This window comes from Eucyclogobius newberryi, unplaced genomic scaffold, assembly GCF_026437365.1.
Source record: "Eucyclogobius newberryi isolate DKJ021-1_F unplaced genomic scaffold, fEucNew1.0.hap1 SCAF_20, whole genome shotgun sequence".
Taxonomy (NCBI): domain Eukaryota; kingdom Metazoa; phylum Chordata; class Actinopteri; order Gobiiformes; family Gobiidae; genus Eucyclogobius; species Eucyclogobius newberryi.
In genome coordinates, this window is record NW_027315835.1 from 4,286,973 (window position 1) to 4,306,579 (window position 19,607).

The 19,607-nt window shown below is 41.6% G+C and overlaps 1 protein-coding gene across 2 annotated transcripts in view; it reads right to left on the reverse strand.

Annotated features, from left to right (window-relative positions):
* Nucleotides 1–19,607, reverse strand: part of LOC140369028 (disks large homolog 5-like) — an 84,626-nt gene that overhangs the window by 15,512 nt on the left and 49,507 nt on the right. For both annotated transcript variants that reach the window (XM_072456233.1, XM_072456234.1), the window contains 11 exons: nt 19,201–19,322; nt 14,989–15,063; nt 14,079–14,238; nt 10,719–10,881; nt 9,127–9,260; nt 6,661–6,825; nt 4,709–4,889; nt 3,078–3,226; nt 2,200–2,370; nt 1,659–1,846; nt 482–625 (listed from right to left, as the gene is read on the reverse strand). In XM_072456233.1, coding sequence (XP_072312334.1) covers nt 482–625; nt 1,659–1,846; nt 2,200–2,370; nt 3,078–3,226; nt 4,709–4,889; nt 6,661–6,825; nt 9,127–9,260; nt 10,719–10,881; nt 14,079–14,238; nt 14,989–15,063; nt 19,201–19,322 — 1,652 coding nt within the window. The remainder of the gene's footprint in view (nt 1–481; nt 626–1,658; nt 1,847–2,199; nt 2,371–3,077; nt 3,227–4,708; nt 4,890–6,660; nt 6,826–9,126; nt 9,261–10,718; nt 10,882–14,078; nt 14,239–14,988; nt 15,064–19,200; nt 19,323–19,607) is intronic.

Genomic DNA, 19,607 nt, shown 5'->3' on the forward strand with positions numbered 1-19,607 from the left:
CGATTTATACTTATACTGCGGAGCGACTTATATGTGATATTGTTATTTTACCACATTTCATACACCAGTGCAACTTATATTTTCTTTTTTTCTTCTCTATTATGCATTTTTTGGCTGGTGCGACTTATACTCCAGTGCGTCTTATACTCCGGAAAATACGGTACTCGATTGTTGATATTCTAAAGATAATTACAAAACGCTCTTTTTAGGTCATCACTTTCTTTATTAACATTCTACTTCTGCTAAAGCTCAATATAATGTTAAAACTGAACAGGAAAGGTCACATTTATATCAATCTTGTTCCTTCTTTTTTCAGTCTTGATTTTCGATACCGCCCGCTCTAAACTCCCGCGGGTGATTAAGTCTCGTCTCTCTTCTGTAATTAAAGGCCGTGGAGAGGCGATCGCTGTAAAACTAGCTCGATAACAAACCAAACGGCGGCGCGGCGGCGTTAATCATTCACGAGTGTGTGAAGTCTGACCGGGCGGGCAGCGGCAGAACTTGGCGGCCGACTCTTTGACCAGCAGCTCTTTACACGGGTCCGCCAGAGGCCCCAGGATCAGCACGGGACGCAGACTCGACGGCTCCACCTTCAGGACGCGCTGGTACACGAGGCACACGCCATCTGCAGGGGAAACAAAGGAATTACATGAATGATAGACGAGGGAAGATGGAGAACAAGGACTGAACGAATGATAAATGTTAGAAATAGCCAAAACATCACCTTTTGTTGTTGATTCAGGTTTTGACAACATACAAATTCATTTTTTTTTCTTTTTTTACGTTTTCAAATATTATCAATGACAAAGCTCAACAATGTAGATTATATAAAATAACAGCATGTTTTTGTAATTTTATGTGGCAACTTTTATTCCAACTTCAGTAAATGCCAACTAGGGCTTTGAAATCAACTCTTTGGAAAGTTCTTCTGGCAGCAAGAAGAAGTCTTTTACAGAGAAACGGAGAAACCCTAACCCTAACCAACTGGGACAATGAGGAGTTGATGAATGGATGTTTTTGTCCTCTATCAGTGTTTCGGTTTGTTTGTAGTTCTTGTTTAATAAAAAAAAAAAAAAAAAAGGCAGGGTCTAAACTGCAAATTGTTGGTATATCGCACGTCCGCGCTCCACGTGTGTCTTTCTGTCCAACAGCGTCTAGACTCACTTCCTCATTAGACTAATTTCTCCGTGAATACGAGTCTGATTGTATTAAAACATGCCGCGTTTTGAAGCTTAGAATAAAGTGACAACTGTCCACTGTCGTCCTCTTCTACAGTGTGTCAAACGCTGGCGCTTCCTGCTAGAGTGCCCCCCGGTGGCCGTTAGCCAGTAAAAATCTATAAATTAGACGCACCGTTGTAATGACCGCAGGGTTCAAAGCGTGGGACAAAAGTAGCGGCTTTAAGTCTGAAAAGTACATTACATTTAGCTTCATTTACTGCAGTTTTTAATGTTTGAACAATTATGTCTGGCCACACCCCCTTTCTATGATGTATTGCCGACCATCAATACAGCGGAACATTCCAGGCAAAGCAATGACCCCCACCAGAACAACCTGCATAGTGCCTCTTTATTGTACTTGGGTCAATGAGTAAAACACCTGGGATAGAACGGTGACCCCCAAACACGAGTGGACCCTCCCACAGCTCAGCGTCTCACCCTCAGTGATGGGGAAGGACTCGGTGCTGATGGAGTCCAGGCCCATGCCGTCCTTCCCGTCTTTGGAGGCGCTGCGTTTGTGTTTCTGTCGCCGTCGGAAAAACGAGCGCCGAGCCGCAGCCGACAGACTTTTGCTGTTCTCGTCTTTGCTGTCGGGGGCGTGTCTGCGGTACAGCTCCTGGTCCATACTGAGGAAAAAGGGTTTGAAATGGGGGATTTGGCGTTTTGGCATCACACCTAGCATGCTAACAGTGCACCAGACCGACAAATACACTTTATAAATATCTGCAGACAGCACACAGTAGCCTCATTTTGTACCCAAGAACTGCTTTTAAAATATTTTTGTTACATTACTTTATTACATTAAAAGTGAGTTAGCTTACATTTCTTAAAGGACACATATTATCCCAATTCTGTTTATTATAAACAATTTTTTGGGGGTTCTAAAACATGAGATTCCAGACTAAGGTACTCGCAAACATGTTTAAAGGCTAATAACAATAGAAATAACGCATAATATTTGTCCTTTAACGTGGCTCACATGTACTGGCTGGGGACCTGTCCTCGCTGCAGTCGCTGGGCCTTCTCGTCCAGTTGCCATGCCGACCAGTACCCCTGGTTCCCATTGGGCAGAGTGTCCTCTACGTAAAGAATGTTGTCTTTCTTAAAACTCAGCTCCTGCTCCACCTCCGCCACGCGCTCGTAAAGTGCTCTGCAGAAAGAAAAGCAAGAATGAGACACACGATTGGTTAAAATCAAATAAAAATCAAATAAATGTACAGCATGCGTATGGTTTTTTTGTATTAGTTAATTAATGTATGTATACTGTACATTTTTAACAAAAAATGGGATGGATCAATGATATTTAAAATATGTATAGCATTGTTTAAAAAATAAAATACTTTAGTGCTACAAAATATAATATAATTCAGCCATAACTTTACCAGTTGATACCTGAATAAATTTGTAAAAATAAAATATATTTTTTTTAAATTAAAAAAATGTATATCCAGTCCTTCAATTAAATGGTTGATTTAAGTTTTTTAATATACAAATTAAATAGAGAAAACATGTTATACATGTCTAAATGGGAATCAACTATAACTATAAACAGTAATTGTTAATATTAGAGTTTACAAAAGTAGCAATAAAATATGGATTAAAAAAAAGGTCAAAATTTATTTGATCACATTGATTGAACTCAATTTCCTTTTTCATTGTTTTTTATCTGACTAAATAGAAATAAAATGTATTTTAATATCAAACAAACAGTCTGAATTCTGATCAAAATTGAGAAGAATATCGATCTCAATCACAATAATATTATCTCCAAAAGACACATTTATTAGAGAAAATTTGCTAGATTTTCCCACTGAATAAAACGTGACACAAACACAGAGTTCAAAGCAGTGTTTGTACCTGATGAAGAAGCCGTCTCCGGGCGTGTCTCTGACCACAGGCAGCTCGTCCACGCAGTTCTGAACCTTCAACGAGACGCTCTCTGTGGGTTTCAGCATCTCCAGGTAAAGCTCCTCTTTCGTTTTGTTTCTCACGCTGACGCCGTTGTACTGGAAATCACATCAGAAAGTATTTTTAGTTTGCCTCACTGTCCATAATCATAGCCCCCTTTTGCATGTCTAACTATATAAACACACTTAAGTCTCTTAACGGCGATTTCTTAGGATATTTGTTCTGTCTGTTTGCTGCATTGTTGCATAACCACGGTCATAGCCACTTACTGTACATATTTTTATTCTCATTTTTTTTGCTATAGCTGCACAGTGCGTTTGCTTTAAGACAATTTTAAAAGTTATTCATCTTGTTTTATCCGATTTAAATCGGATACAAAATTATTATAAAATGAACTTTTGCAAAACCTTTTTTTTTGTTGGCAAATCCAGGACCAAACCAGGTCCAAAGACATACAGTATTCAAGAAGGAGATAAAAATTTAAAATTGCATAAAATCGCAACTGCTGTTTTTGCAAAATTAGTAACAATAACTAACACATTTTAAACCCCAGTGCAACAAAAGTACAGTGAGTATAAAGTGATATTTCTGCAATTTTGTGATTCATTTTATAGTCCATTTGAGTGTTTGTAAATGTCTTATCATCTTATCAAGTATCACACAGACACATTTTCACACACTCTGAAAATATAATCTGAATATTGTTATCAAGATTATGCAAAAAAAACAACAAAAGACATTCATTTTCAATATCAACGTCACCTCTAATATATCCAATTAACTGGATTTCAGACCAAAGTCTAACAAACCAGTGCTAACATAGCATTTAGCTTGATTTGAGTTTATTTTGACTTTCCTAAAGTAAGATTTGCAGATAGAACAAGTAAGTTTCATTATTATATTATTATTATTATTATTATTATTATTATTATTATTATTATTATTATTATTATTATTATTATTATTATTATTATTATTATTATTATTATTATTATTATTATTATTATTATTATTATTATTATTATTATTATTATTATTATTATTATTATTATTGAGTGTATTAGCATTTTTTCTTTTTCATTTGAAGTTAGAAAAGTCTCGTCTTTTTCTTATTTTATGCAAAATGAGATATTTCATACATACAAGAGAAATACTACTTATTTTTAAACACTTTTTAACATATTCTCTTATTTTAGATGTGAATTTTTTTGTGTTGGTTTGTCTATGAGCTTTTCCTCTGCCGCCACCAGCACGCTCCGATTTCACGGAACATTTAGCCACAGCATTTAGCCACAGCAGGAAAGAAAAACAATTAAACTAAATCTAACGCGTCACGGCATCACGGCGTCACAGAGTCAGCACGAACAAGGACCAAGACGGGACCAGAACCAGGTCTATTGGCGAGACGAGTGAGGAAAACGATCTCGATTTCATGTTTTACACTCCCAATATGAGCTACGGTACCAAAAAACCCACAAAAAGATACTTGAACAGGTATAAAATCTCTCTCTAACATGCAGGCCACAGAGCAGAGCGGTGATTGTTCATTAGTGCATCGTGTTCTTGACCAGGTCCCTCACCTCCAGTATGACGTCTCCGGGCAGAAGTCCGTCGGGACACTTGGCGGGACTGTCCTCGTCCAGACTCTCCACAAACACTCCAGAGACGTTTCCTCCGCAGAGCTGCACCCCGAGCTCGCCCTGAACCCGCTTCAGCCGGACCAGGCGCACCTCTGCTGCTCTGTGGGGCCCCGAGCCGAGCCTGAGGGAAAACGCAGTCGTACATGAGTTTTGTGTGTTTGTGCACCTGAAGGAGCTGTTGGGGCTGGTGGTGTACATGAGTTGTGTGTTTGTGCACCTGAAGGAGCTGTTGGGGCTGGTGGTGTACATGAGTTGTGTGTTTGTGCACCTGAAGGAGCTGTTGGGGCTGGTGGTGTACATGAGTTGTGTGTTTGTGTACCTGAAGGAGCTGTTGGGGCTGGTGGTGTACATGAGTTGTGTGTTTGTGCACCTGAAGGAGCTGTTGGGGCTGGTGGTGTACATGAGTCGTGTGTTTGTGCACCTGAAGGAGCTGTTGGGGCTGGTGGTGTACATGAGTTGTGTGTTTGTGCACCTGAAGGAGCTGTTGGGGCTGGTGGTGTACATGAGTTGTGTGTTTGTGTACCTGAAGGAGCTGTTGGGGCTGGTGGTGTACATGAGTTGTGTGTTTGTGCACCTGAAGGAGCTGTTGGGGCTGGTGGTGTACATGAGTTGTGTGTTTGTGCACCTGAAGGAGCTGTTGGGGCTGGTGGTGTACATGAGTTGTGTGTTTGTGCACCTGAAGGAGCTGTTGGGGCTGGTGGTGTACATGAGTTGTGTGTTTGTGCACCTGAAGGAGCTGTTGGGGCTGGTGGTGTACATGAGTTGTGTGTTTGTGCACCTGAAGGAGCTGTTGGGGCTGGTGGTGTACATGAGTTGTGTGTTTGTGCACCTGAAGGAGCTGTTGGGGCTGGTGGTGTACATGAGTTGTGTGTTTGTGCACCTGAAGGAGCTGTTGGGGCTGGTGGTGTACATGAGTTGTGTGTTTGTGCACCTGAAGGAGCTGTTGGGGCTGGTGGTGTACATGAGTTGTGTGTTTGTGCACCTGAAGGAGCTGTTGGGGCTGGTGGTGTACATGAGTTGTGTACCTGAAGGAGCTGTTGGGGCTGGTGGTGTACATGAGTTGTGTGTTTGTGCACCTGAAGGAGCTGTTGGGGCTGGTGGTGTACATGAGTTGTGTGTTTGTGTACCTGAAGGAGCTGTTGGGGCTGGTGGTGTACATGAGTCGTGTGTTTGTGCACCTGAAGGAGCTGTTGGGGCTGGTGGTGTACATGAGTTGTGTGTTTGTGCACCTGAAGGAGCTGTTGGGGCTGGTGGTGTACATGAGTTGTGTGTTTGTGCACCTGAAGGAGCTGTTGGGGCTGGTGGTGTACATGAGTTGTGTGTTTGTGCACCTGAAGGAGCTGTTGGGGCTGGTGGTGTACATGAGTTGTGTGTTTGTGCACCTGAAGGAGCTGTTGGGGCTGGTGGTGTACATGAGTTGTGTGTTTGTGCACCTGAAGGAGCTGTTGGGGCTGGTGGTGTACATGAGTTGTGTGTTTGTGCACCTGAAGGAGCTGTTGGGGCTGGTGGTGTACATGAGTTGTGTGTTTGTGCACCTGAAGGAGCTGTTGGGGCTGGTGGTGTACATGAGTTGTGTGTTTGTGCACCTGAAGGAGCTGTTGGGGCTGGTGGTGTACATGAGTTGTGTGTTTGTGCACCTGAAGGAGCTGTTGGGGCTGGTGGTGTACATGAGTTGTGTGTTTGTGCACCTGAAGGAGCTGTTGGGGCTGGTGGTGTACATGAGTTGTGTGTTTGTGCACCTGAAGGAGCTGTTGGGGCTGGTGGTGTACATGAGTTGTGTGTTTGTGTACCTGAAGGAGCTGTTGGGGCTGGTGGTGTACATGAGTTGTGTGTTTGTGTACCTGAAGGAGCTGTTGGGGCTGGTGGTGTACATGAGTTGTGTGTTTGTGTACCTGAAGGAGCTGTTGGGGCTGGTGGCGGGCGTGGTCTGCTTGGACGGCGGCGTTATGGTGCCCTCGTCCTGTTCGCTCAGAGCCTCGGCGGACGACAGGTGGTCCGGGGTGGTGGCCGCGCTGCCCAGAGGCGTGGCCTGGTTACTGATCGACTCCATGCGAGAACTGGAGGGAAACCAGAAGAAGAAAAATATGACTATTCGCAAAAATGAAAACGTTAACCAGGAAGAGCAATCCAACCAGGAAGAGCAATCCAACCAGGAAGAGCAATCCAACCAGGAAGAGCAATCCAACCAGGAAGAGCAATCCAACCAGACAGAGGAAGAGCAATCCAACCAGGAAGAGCAATACAACCAGGAAGAGGAAGAGCAATCCAACCAGGAAGAGCAATCCAACCAGGAAGAGCAATCCAACCAGGAAGAGCAATCCAACCAGGAAGAGCAATCCAACCAGGAAGAGCAATCCAACCAGACAGAGGAAGAGCAATCCAACCAGGAAGAGCAATCCAACCAGGAAGAGCAATCCAACCAGGAAGAGCAATCCAACCAGGAAGAGCAATCCAACCAGACAGAGGAAGAGCAATCCAACCAGGAAGAGCAATACAACCAGGAAGAGGAAGAGCAATCCAACCAGGAAGAGCAATCCAACCAGGAAGAGCAATCCAACCAGGAAGAGCAATCCAACCAGGAAGAGCAATCCAACCAGACAGAGGAAGAGCAATCCAACCAGGAAGAGCAATACAACCAGGAAGAGGAAGAGCAATACAACCAGGAAGAGGAAGAGCAATCCAACCAGGAAGAGGAAGAGCAATCCAACCAGGAAGAGCAATCCAACCAGACAGAGCAATCCAACCAGACAGAGGAAGAGCAATCCAACCAGGAAGAGCAATCCAACCAGGAAGAGCAATCCAACCAGGAAGAGCAATCCAACCAGGAAGAACAATCCAACCAGGAAGAGCAATCCAACCAGGAAGAGCAATCCAACCAGACAGAGGAAGAGCAATCCAACCAGGAAGAGCAATCCAACCAGACAGAGGAAGAGCAATACAACCAGGAAGAGCATTACAACCAGGAAGAGCAATCCAACCAGGAAGAGCAATCCAACCAGGAAGAGCAATCCAACCAGGAAGAGCAATCCAACCAGGAAGAGCAATCCAACCAGGAAGAGCAATACAACCAGGAAGAGCAATACAACCAGGAAGAGGAAGAGCAATCCAACCAGGAAGAGCAATACAACCAGGAAGAGGAAGAGCAATCCAACCAGGAAGAGCAATCCAACCAGGAAGAGCAATCCAACCAGGAAGAGCAATCCAACCAGGAAGAGCAATCCAACCAGGAAGAGCAATCCAACCAGACAGAGGAAGAGCAATCCAACCAGGAAGAGCAATACAACCAGGAAGAGGAAGAGCAATCCAACCAGGAAGAGCAATCCAACCAAGAAGAGCAATCCAACCAGGAAGAGCAATCCAACCAGGAAGAGCAATCCAACCAGGAAGAGCAATCCAACCAGGAAGAGCAATCCAACCAGGAAGAGCAATCCAACCAGACAGAGGAAGAGCAATCCAACCAGGAAGAGCATTACAACCAGGAAGAGCAATCCAACCAGGAAGAGCAATCCAACCAGGAAGAGCAATCCACAAAATGGATCATATTCAAACAAAACGTGTGTGTCAAGTTGTATTTGCGTAACCGGTAAATTCACGAGTCTACGCTTTTAGTTTTCGTCATCATTTCTGTTGCACATGGAGCTTTAAATACATTATCAACCAAATAAAATGGTGAAAAATGGTGACTGAAAGCTTATAGATAAGTATGACGTAAGTTTGACATTTTTATTTAATAGTCATATATATTCTATCTCTGGAACATACTTTTGGCAGCAGATCTTTTTTTTTTTTTTATTATTTTTTAATATTATTTATTTTAAATGTATTATTTAATTTTGTATTATTTTCATTATTATTCTCATTATGTTTTTGTGGTGTTTTTGTTTCCATCTCTTTTTTTTTTTTTTATTGAAATTAATTATTCCTTAATTCTTATTTTCAAATCTAAAATTTTAATTTTTTCCCCCCTAGGGTCTGTTTTGTTTTTATTTTGTATTAATAAAAAATTAAACAGGTCTTTTGATATGTATTTTAGAGAAGGAATTTAAAAACAATTGACGTACTATACTACTACTACTATGTTTATTTCCCCCTCTCACACTACTAAAAACATAAATCTTTTAGCCTCAAAAGCAGATTTCAAAATACAAATGCAAAGATACTGATGGATAAGATAATTAGAGGAAGTTTAATTGAGTATATGTATGGAAAAATGTATCGTCAATCAAGGTGCTGGTATTTGACATTTTAACCCTGTAAACAGATCAGAAATAATCCTCTTTCTTTTTACACTTCAAACACACGTCTTTATGATCATTTTCTCCACAGCGTTTCTGGTTTCAGGGGCGTGGCAGTCTTACCCCGATCGCGAGTGGTTTCGGAGCTGAAACATGTGCGGATTGTACTGGGCCAGAATCGTGACCGTGTCGCTGGGTTGTCCAATCACAATCCTCGCCTGCTGCTCGTTTGCATTCCTCAGGTTTATCCCGTTGAACTGCGATAGAAATAAAACACATAATCAACAAAACTCTAAATTCTACAAATGAAAAGGGGTTATACATGTTAGTGAATGACGTCTGCTTTCAACATGCAAGTTCAGAAACGTTTTAGGCAAAAATCTACTTTTTAAACATATTTCTGACCAATTCACTGCTATTAATATAATTTTATTTCTATTCCAAGCTAAATTATCTTCCAGTAGGGCTAGAAAATACCACTTGAAATAATAAACTGTCATCCTGGCTTAAAAAGAAAAGAGAAAAAAACAACAATTTAATAAAAAACTAGTGAGAAATGTATTTTTAAAAATCACAACCATCGATGTAAATACAGCGTTAAATATGCACAATATAACCGCTTTGGTGGAGAGTGCATCTCTGGCTTGTCTCCATGGAGACGTTATAGCTTTGACATTAATTGTTACCAGAATGACATTAAACTTCTCTCTATGGAGTTAAGGCGGCTCACAGTAAAGAATGTTTTTCAAGGTATTTTCTGGCAACAAAAAAAAGGTAATAAGATATTGTGGAAGTTACATAATGCACCTTTAACTGGTCCAAACTAATTCAAGATTCAGTGTCCTAAACTTACTTGTTAATTCTATTTATACAACCTTTTTGGAGGAAAAACAAAACAAAAAAACCTTTTCGGAAAATACGGTATGCTTCCTGAAAAATATTGCTGGACTATAAATTGCACCTTTTTTCATAGTTTTGCCCGGGGAGCAACTAATACTTATATTCATACTTATACACTTATACTCCAGAGCGACTTATATGTGATATTATTTGATTATTTTCACACATGCAACATTATTTCATACTCCAGTGAAACTTATTCAGGGTTTTTTTCTTCTCTATTATGCATTTTTTTGGCTGGTGCGACTTATAGTCCGGAAAATACGGTATTATTTTTTTTGTATTGCTATTGTCCTTTAAACACACTCTTGAGTAACTTTACTGTGGCATCTCACGTTTTTGAAAACATGATACGAGCACCACCATCTACTGGCAGCAGAGGGAATTACATGTAAAAAAAAAAAAAGCTAGCTTGTCCAGACTAACGCTAATGCAGGCACACATTTAATGTACATGATGCGCGAGTCTGGTGATGATTTATGGAGTTAAAAACCGCACAGAAGAGCTCATGATCCACACCTTAAGAGTGTTTTCGTGAGGATCGGAGACGGAAAACAGAAAAGACCTCGTAAACAGGAATAATAAAACAAGCGTAAAATAAGTTAAATACAAATACAGGCACGTTTTTGACGAGGGAACACTGTTATTACATGGTTAAACGCTCAAAAGAACAGCGTAACAGAGTACTACACGGCCATAATACAAAAAGAACAAAAAGTGTCAACACGGCGACATTATCATCGTTATTGCAAGTGGGTGTAACCCTCGCGGTCGCCCGTATTGGACCGTGCGGCGGCGGCGGCGGGCGACGTTACCTCCAGCAGCTGGTCCCCGTACTCGAGCCTAGCCTGGTGAGCGATGCTGCCGGCGGTGACTTTGGACACGAACACGCCGCCGTTCTCGCCGCTGACGATGGAGATGCCCAGAGGCTCCGCCCCCTTCTGCACCGTCACGTTGCGAGGCTCCACCAGGTACGGCCTAGGCAGGGAAACGAGAGGGTTTTGGCGTTGGCGGTGGAAATCGGAGGACAGTCGGATAAGTCAGTGATGATATCTGATTATGGTTTGGTCTGCGTTTACGTGCACGAGGGAGGTTTATTAGGTCATGAATGGATTTTTAGCGTAACCGTAGCATTTAGATGGCAAAACACAATCCATTTTAAAATAACTCTTTCCATATTTAACATTTTCACATTCATTTTTGTCTTTGTCACGTTAGTTTGCCATTTTTTCATACCGTATTTTCCGGACTTTTCATAGTTTTGGCCGGGGTGCGACGTATACTTATATTTATACTTATACTCCGGAGTGACTTATATGTGATATTATTTGTTATTTTCACACTTACAACTGCATTTCATACTCCAGTGCGACTTATATATATTTTTTTCTTCTCTATTATGCATTTTTTGACCAGTGTATAGTCCGGAAAATACGGTAATTTCCCTTGAAAAAACTTGCAACAATCAGACAGAAATCAGATTATTCACATCAGATCAGAAGATATGATTTATTATCTACAACTTCACAAATCAGATGAGTTTCCCGTTTATTAAGTTCAATTTTAAGGACTTTGAGCATTTTGTTTTGATGGATGGATGGATGGATGGAAATCCTGATTTTCAGCACTCGAAACTCACGAACAGGCCACGACATTCTTGAACTTTAAGGCCGCAACGATTAATCAGAATAATTATGACTATCAAAATATTGTGAGTGTGTTTTTATTATAGTAAGCAACTCTAAAACACACACACAAAAAAAAGGATATTTAGGACAAATACAATGGAATTATTAAATCAAAGTGTCAAAAAAAACCGAATAAACCATTTCAATAATTCCCTTCATTTATAAATATTCTCTATCTAGAAGTCATATTTCAAGCTTTGTTTGGTTATAAAACGTCTTCACAAAGCCTGAAAACTCAATAGAAATAACATTTTGAGGAGTCGACCAATTGAAAAAAAATGTCCTCAAACTAAAATAATCGTCAGCTCTAGTGAATTTAATGTCTCGATTGCAGATAAAAGAGTGAGAGTCTCTACAATTCTATGAGAGATTCGTGCACCAAATGGAAAAAACAGCCATGTCAGACCTCATCATCGAGTCTTGGTCCTTTTAAATGACATAATTGTGTTTTTATGACACAAAAACAGAAGAAAAATCACCTCCAATTATTAGTGCTAACGGAAGTAAAATGGATAGGCCCAAGAATAAAGATAATAAACAGATATTACCCATAAACCAGGTCAGCAAATCTGTAATCTGGCAAATAAACCGCAATCTAACTGCTCAATGTTCCTCGTCTGTGAAGAAGGAGCAGTCTAATACTAAATAAATTGGATGTTATTTTGATCGTCGTCTGTCGGATGAGAACACAGACGTGCGTCGTGCAAGTTGAAGTACATGCCAGCTCTGATCGCAGTCAGAAGCATCATTTCATGCATTTGCCGCTGCTGTTCACGGTGAAGAACGGCCAATGAAAAACTAATACTAAGTGTGAAACAAGAGACTCTCAGATACAGATGCAAGAGGGAGATGTTCCGTTTAGCGCCGTAATGTGGAACGATACAAACAAAACCATAATATCTCCATCAAAATCCAAGTGTAATGAATATAAAAGGACTGTTCCACACATTCTATATTCTCATGAACCGTGGCATGCCATTTGGTTCTCCAGCTTCACGTCAAGAGCAAAACCAAGCGGACCAACCTCAAGCTTCTCAGAGAGTAGAAGTGAGTCTCCAAAGCCTGCGCGGGTCTGACGGAGAGATTTGTAAGAAAGGGATGACGTTTCCTCCGTACGACAGCCGTGAGGAAGAGACAAGGTTTGACGTGTGGTGTAAATGGTGTTTGTTATAACGCGCTTATTCTTAAAAGCAGAAATAAGTAAAATTTTCACCATATTTCACCTTATTGAACGATTTTGTAAGTCCCCGTGTTGTTAAATATGTATTTTCTGGGGAGTTTATAGTGTCCAACGTCGCCCCCTGCTGTCACTGAGCGGAAAAGAAGCTGACATCGACCCGAAGACAACTCTCCTGAGAAACCCTGGCCCTTTTTTTCGTTTCTTTTTTTTTTGGCTACGTTAAATTATTTTGTATGCGATTATACTTCCGTACTTCAACAAAAAAAATGGAGAAAAAGCTTATGTTCTTAGGCTGCGTGTTTTAACCAACAGGGGGCGCTCTATCGCTAAAAGCTACGTAGTTCTGCTTTATTGACACGTGAGCTATTGGCCCTTGGTTACGTACGCTCCACTTTGCAGATAATTCTCCCCGTGTGTTTTACCGTGAAAATATAGCGCCAATTCATTTCATAAACGGCATTATTATTATGGAAGGGTTTGAACACTTTTTAGGCTGCGGTTACTGGCTCCGCCCCCTTCAACCGGCCACAGGGGAAAAAAAATCCTGTGACTGTACCGGCCCTTGAGGACAGGTTATGATCGCCACTTTGAAGTAAAATTTTGCGGTCGTTTAAGTGAGAAAATATGCTAATTAAACGCTATTCAGGGCTAAATCGAGGGGAGGGAGTTTCAGTCAGAGGGCGGGGCTTGGTCAGCTCAGAGCGGTATAAAGTCGAGCTCCATTAGATTGATCACTTGCAAGATAACACTTTACATTTAGGTTTAGGACTTCATTTTGCTTCGAAAATCGTCACATTTCTGTTAATTTAACTAAAAAAAAAAGCAAATTTTATTCAAAAATGCCCACTTTTCAATAAATTGAATTAGAAAAAAACAGCTAAAAATGTCACAAATATAATATTATAGTCCATACGATTACATTGTGACGTATTTAATCCCGGTCATCGATGAATCTCACAATCTCGACATCCTCGGTCTAAAGTGAACGGCTGCTAAGCGTCCCGTGTGTGGGCGGATAACGTCCCGTGTGTGGGCGGATAACGTCCCGTGTGTGGGCGGATAGCGTCCCGTGTGTGGGCGGATAGCGTCCCGTGTGTGGGCGGATAGCGTCCCGTGTGTGGGCGGATAGCGTCCCGTGTGTGGGCGGATAACGTCCCGTGTGTGGGCGGATAACGTCCCGTGTGTGGGCGGATAGCGTCCCGTGTGTGGGCGGATAGCGTCCCGTGTGTGGGCGGATAACGTCCCGTGTGTGGGCGGATAGCGTCCCGTGTGTGGGCGGATAGCGTCCCGTGTGTGGGCGTGCGTACCCGTCTTTCCTCTTGTCGCACAGCGTCACCGGGCTGACGGAGATCCTGGGCTGAGGCGAAATGGAGCTCTGCGATTGGCTGCTGCTGAAGGAGGACGTGTCCAGATTGACCGGGGACATGGGAGGCGTGGGACTGCTGCACTCAGAGTGAGACAGGGAGCCTGAAAAGACATTTATTTCATTTATTTATTATACCTAGACCTTTATCCAAGATCCTTTTCTGAACATCATGTGCAGTCGGTCGTTGATCTTAGCTCCGACTTTAGCTTTAGGACAAGACTGAATTATCACGATACATATGCACTTAGTATCTTAATATTGTCGTTAAGAGGGCCCTAAAGTGATCTGTGTAAAGAGTTTATGTTATAACGAGCTTAACTGACACAAAGAACTTCTTAAAGCGGAATTACGTAACATTTTCACCTCATTCACCTTAAGCAACGTCTTTGTAAGTCCGTGTGATGGTCAAATATGTACTTTTGGGGCGTTTGTAGTGTCCGACGTCGCCCCCTGCTGTCTCGGAGTGGAAAACCAGCAGACGTCGACCCAAAGATAACTCTCCTGAGAAACCCTGGCTCGTTTTTTTATTTTGTTTATTTGGTGACGTTAAATGATTATGTTTGCGATTATACCCCTTTACTTCACTAAAAAAACAAATAGAGAAACGTTTGCGTCTGATAATCATCTCGTATTTTCACAAGGGACCAGTAGGGGGAGCGCGATCGCTAAAGTTACCGTCATTTTGGGGCTATAGGGCATTTAAATAAGGTCATACTTTTTTGTGATTGGGCCTTATCTGAGAGTGTTTTTGTTCTTTCTTTGGAGTTTTCTTAATTCGAGTGGTATAAAACAGGTGGATAAACTTTCCTTTTCCGCCGTGAGGTTTGAGCAGGTGCTGAAGCAGACTTTACCTCGGTCAGAGCCGGCGGCGCGAGGATATCGCACCGGAGGGATCTGGTTCCGTTTGAAGTGCCCCAAGAAGACGCCTGAGAAGAGAAAAGAAAAATACAACTTGAGGAAGTGCGAATCGTGTCTGACTGGAACTTTTAGTAGTTACTGGTCAAATGTAACAAAGTATTGAAGGAAAAACAAGGTAAAAGACAAGCGTTCGTGAACAATAAGGCGAGATTTTAATCAACAAATGAGACGATGGAGGTCCTAGAGTCCATTTTCTTGCATTGTAACTCATAAAAAAAACATAATTTAAACGTTTAAAACTATGTCGTTCGTGGCCTCAGAACTCCTGCCATGGATACGATGAATGGATACGTCTGGAATGTCCTTTTGGCAGCAGGAAAAAAGTCCATCACAAAGAAATGGACGACACAAACGATCCAGGACTGACAAAGGAACAGACATCAGACAAATGGAAAAAAACAACATTCGGACATAATTTGGCAATAGATGAATTGGAAAGACTTTGGACAAGTTGGGACAATTATCTAAATTTAAATATGTCATGATTTTGTTTTTGAATGTTTAGTTGATCTTTATTTGATGTTATTTTTCGCTCAGTTTTTGTTGTGTTTTTCTGTTTGTAATTTTTCTGTTTAAAATTATTGTTTTTTAATATAATTATATTTTTTCTATATAAAACATTACAACATCTATTATAAAAACAAATAATAATAAACCAAATAATAAAACTAATAATAATAAAACTAATGAAAATAAAAATGATAATAAAACAAATAAAAATAATGAAAATAAAACTAATAAAACTAATACTAAAACTAATGAAAATAAAAATACAAAAATAATAAAACTGCTATTACTACTAATAATAAAAATAAAACTGATGAAAATAAAACTAGTATAAATAAAACTAATAATAATAATAATAAATATAGCCGCAAGCGGCAATGATCGGCCCTCGCCACGCCGCCGCCGCCGCCACGCCTCAAGCGGAGGGGGGCGCTAACGCGCCCCAATTGTCCTTTTATTACGCCTACTGCTGAATCTGTGACGCTGTCACATCTTCTCCCCTTTGTTTTACCATCAAAAAGCAATTTTATTTTGAATTCTTGGCAAAATGTGCGGCTTTGCCGCACAGACACCGTGACTCTTTGAATGAAAATGTGTATAACTTTTACCCCTGAAGATGAGTCTCACCAAATTTCAGGTTAATAGGGCTAACGCCCTGGGAGGAGTTTGTGAAAGTCTAAAGTGTAAACATGTTCTGGCGATTTCCCCATTGGAATAACATGGAAGGTTTCGGTCATCGTTACGGCAACGCCATAACAATTATGACATGGGTCTCATTGACTTTTTTGATGGGGATTCTAAAATTGAGTTGTGTGTCAAATTTCATATAATTTCGCAAAACTAAACATTTAACCTCCATATAAAATCTGTAGGGGGCGCTGTGGCGCCAAATTAATTTATTTCACTTCAAGTAGGTTTAGGGCAAAGAGTTTAACAACTGATTCTAATTTGACGCAATTCGGACTTTATCTGTGCAAACGGCAGAAATTTTAAATATGGGAGATTTCTGAAATTCTAGCTACAGTTTGCGGCTTCGCCGCACAGAGACCGTGAGAGGTATCAATGTAATTTGGATAACTTTTGATGTCCCACTCCTCAGTAGCATTTCACCATGAGGTAGGAAAGCTCGCGCTTTCCTACCTCATGGTGTGGGTCCCTGGTCACTGACGGGTACTTTCGATAATTTTGAGTGGGCTCCGCCCACTTAGTGTTTTTGGCCCTCTATACAGTAATAATGTTCAATTTTTGCATTACATGCTTATATGCACGGAACATGCAAGATATGGGGAACGTATTCGTGAGCTACTTAGCGCAAATGAGTGAATGTAAAGTGCTCGTTTAGTGCAAACTTTTGCACGGGCTTCGCCCGTTTACAACGGTAATGTTCCATTTTCCTACAACTAATTAGTATGCACGGGGCGTGCATGAGTGGAGGAGTGCGTTAGTGAGTGTTTGGAAGTGGGCGAGCGCTTCGCGCTCGATTTCGTGCGCACTACGTGCGCACTTTCGCAGCCGTGCTTCGCACGGCCTTACGAGACTAATAGGCCTCTCGCCAGCTTGTGGCGCTCGGGCCTAATAATAAACCACAAGGCTGTTTGTTTGGTTCTCTTGTGGCAATAGTCTTTAGTTTTCAGGGTTTTGGTGCATGCAGCACAAACAAGGGAAACGTGAGAATAAACATTGTCAAAACCTCACATTCAAAACCTGTTGTGTAGGAGAAAAACACTTCATTTCATGGTGTTTTCACGTTCACACGTGGCTCCGGAGCCGTCTCCTCGTCTCAGACTCTCGTCAGCGCTCGGTAAACTCTGTACATTATTAATGAAGCGTCTGTGCTCAAACCGAAGAGCAGCAGCCCTGTGTTTCATTTAGATTCAAGGGAGACGAATCCCACCATCAATAAAACATAAGAGACATATTTGATGTTCAGACTAAACTAACTGCGAGACACGGCTAAGATGACCTCCAGTGTAATTCTCGACTATTTCCAGCTCTTTATCCTCCGGCGCCGCTCCAGTGTCTGAAGAGAAGAAAACTACCAAGAAACGCCTCAAAATCAGCAACAACTTGTGAGAAATGTTTCAGATACGTTAGTAATTGACAAAGAAATTAAATAATGTTCAGCCAAGAGCTATTGATTTGTTTATGGTACAGTACACAAACACAGTTACTCAGCCAAACGCCCCGGAGTTTGGTAGAAAAGTTACATTTTGAATTATGCATCAGGCACAGTAGTTTTTCAGATAGTTTCGCGTCATGTACTTCACTTTTTCGGGCCTTGTCTGGCTAAATTTGGTGTATTTATACCTGTTGTACTTAAATAATAATAATATAAATTATAGTTTTACACCGATCAAGCAGGTATTTGTGGAGAAAACGTTGAAAAATCTGTAGAAAATGATAACAGGAAGTGACATCACACCAGGGACACTCATTCCAGTCAAAGTTTATGCAGAATTTATACAAAAGAAACAACTTTTTTGACTCATTAAACATTAATTCAACAAAATAAGTCGCTCTCGTAATTTTTTTAATGTGGAAAAAAAAAGTAACATCAGATGAGGTTTGGCCCAGTGTTTGCTGGGTAATTTCCTACTGTGATGTCATCAATTACAAACAGGAAGTACAATTCTAAACCAAAAAAAAAAGAGCTATTCTGGGATTTTTATAATTTTTAGCAACAGTTTAAATATATTAATCTTAACTCCACTTTAGTTCAGTGAATCGTCCAAACTGTCAGAGGCACGTTAAATCAAAATTACGCTCGTCATTACCGTACTTTCCGCACTATAAGGCGCATTAAGCGATACAAAACGTGTACCACACAAAATCGCTTCAAGATCAGTGAGTACAACCAGAATTAATCCATATATAAGACGCACTGGATTAGAAGGCACACTGTCATTTTTTGAGGAAAATGAAAGGCTTTTAAGTGCGCCTTATAGTGCAGAGAATACGGTAAGTCCACCCGGGTTTGGACTGAGATGGGGAATACGCCACAAACGAGGCGTATTCCAAAGTACTGTCCAAGTCCGATTGTAAATGTAAATTAAGTTTGTGGACTTTAAACAGATGCAACAGCTTCTCATTGTGGAGAACTCGCAAAACAAACAAAAGCTAGCTCTCCCCTGTACAGTCAAGGCTCGTCCCCATGTTTCCGTCACTTTCCCCGCTCTATAAGCTCCATTAAACATTAAACTATAACCCTGAACGCAGCGGGAGCACACAGCGTCACGTAAACACACACAAACTTACTGGATTGTTACGGTTTTGTGCGCTTACGTTTGGCTTTACACAAGCTAAAATGACACTAAGCTAACTGCGGCTCATCGTCGTCATCGCAGATAAAGAGTCACGCCGAGAACTGTTTGATATCAAGTAAAATAAACCACGACGCTTTTTGTCATCTTTAGACGCAGATATTCCAAGAGCGTATCCTCCAGAACCCGTATCCGATCCCTCCCGAGTGTGTGCGATGCTGCGTGCGATGCTGCGCGCGATGTTACGTTACGTGCGATGTTACGTTACGTGCGATGTTACGTTACGTGCGATGTTACGTTACGTGCGATGTTACGTTACGTGCGATGTTACGTTACGTGCGATGCTACGCTAAAGCTAATCCCCGTGTGGCGTTGTACCGGTCCTGCTGCTGGACGGGAGCGAGTTGGAGTTGTGGGACGAGACGCCGGCGCCGCTCTCGCTCACGTCTCCGGAGCGTTTGTGGCTGAGGTCCAGGCTGCGGCGGCCCTGGTGCTTCGGGCTGAAACAGAACAGAACCAGGATGAGTCCCTCGGAAAGCAATTACGAACGAGGAAGAGAAAGCTCCATCTGTCCAGATCTGAACAAACGATGATGTGAGGCCCAAACATGACTCAGCGCTGGAGTCGTGAGTGGAATGATCCGCTCTGGTTTAGTCCTGGTTTAGTCCTGGTTTAGTCCTGGTTTAGTCCTGGTTTAGTCCTTGTTTAGTCCTGGTTTAGTCCTGGTTTAGTCCTGGTTTAGTCCTGGTTTAGTCCTGGTGTTGACACGGGTTAGAGTCCGGGAA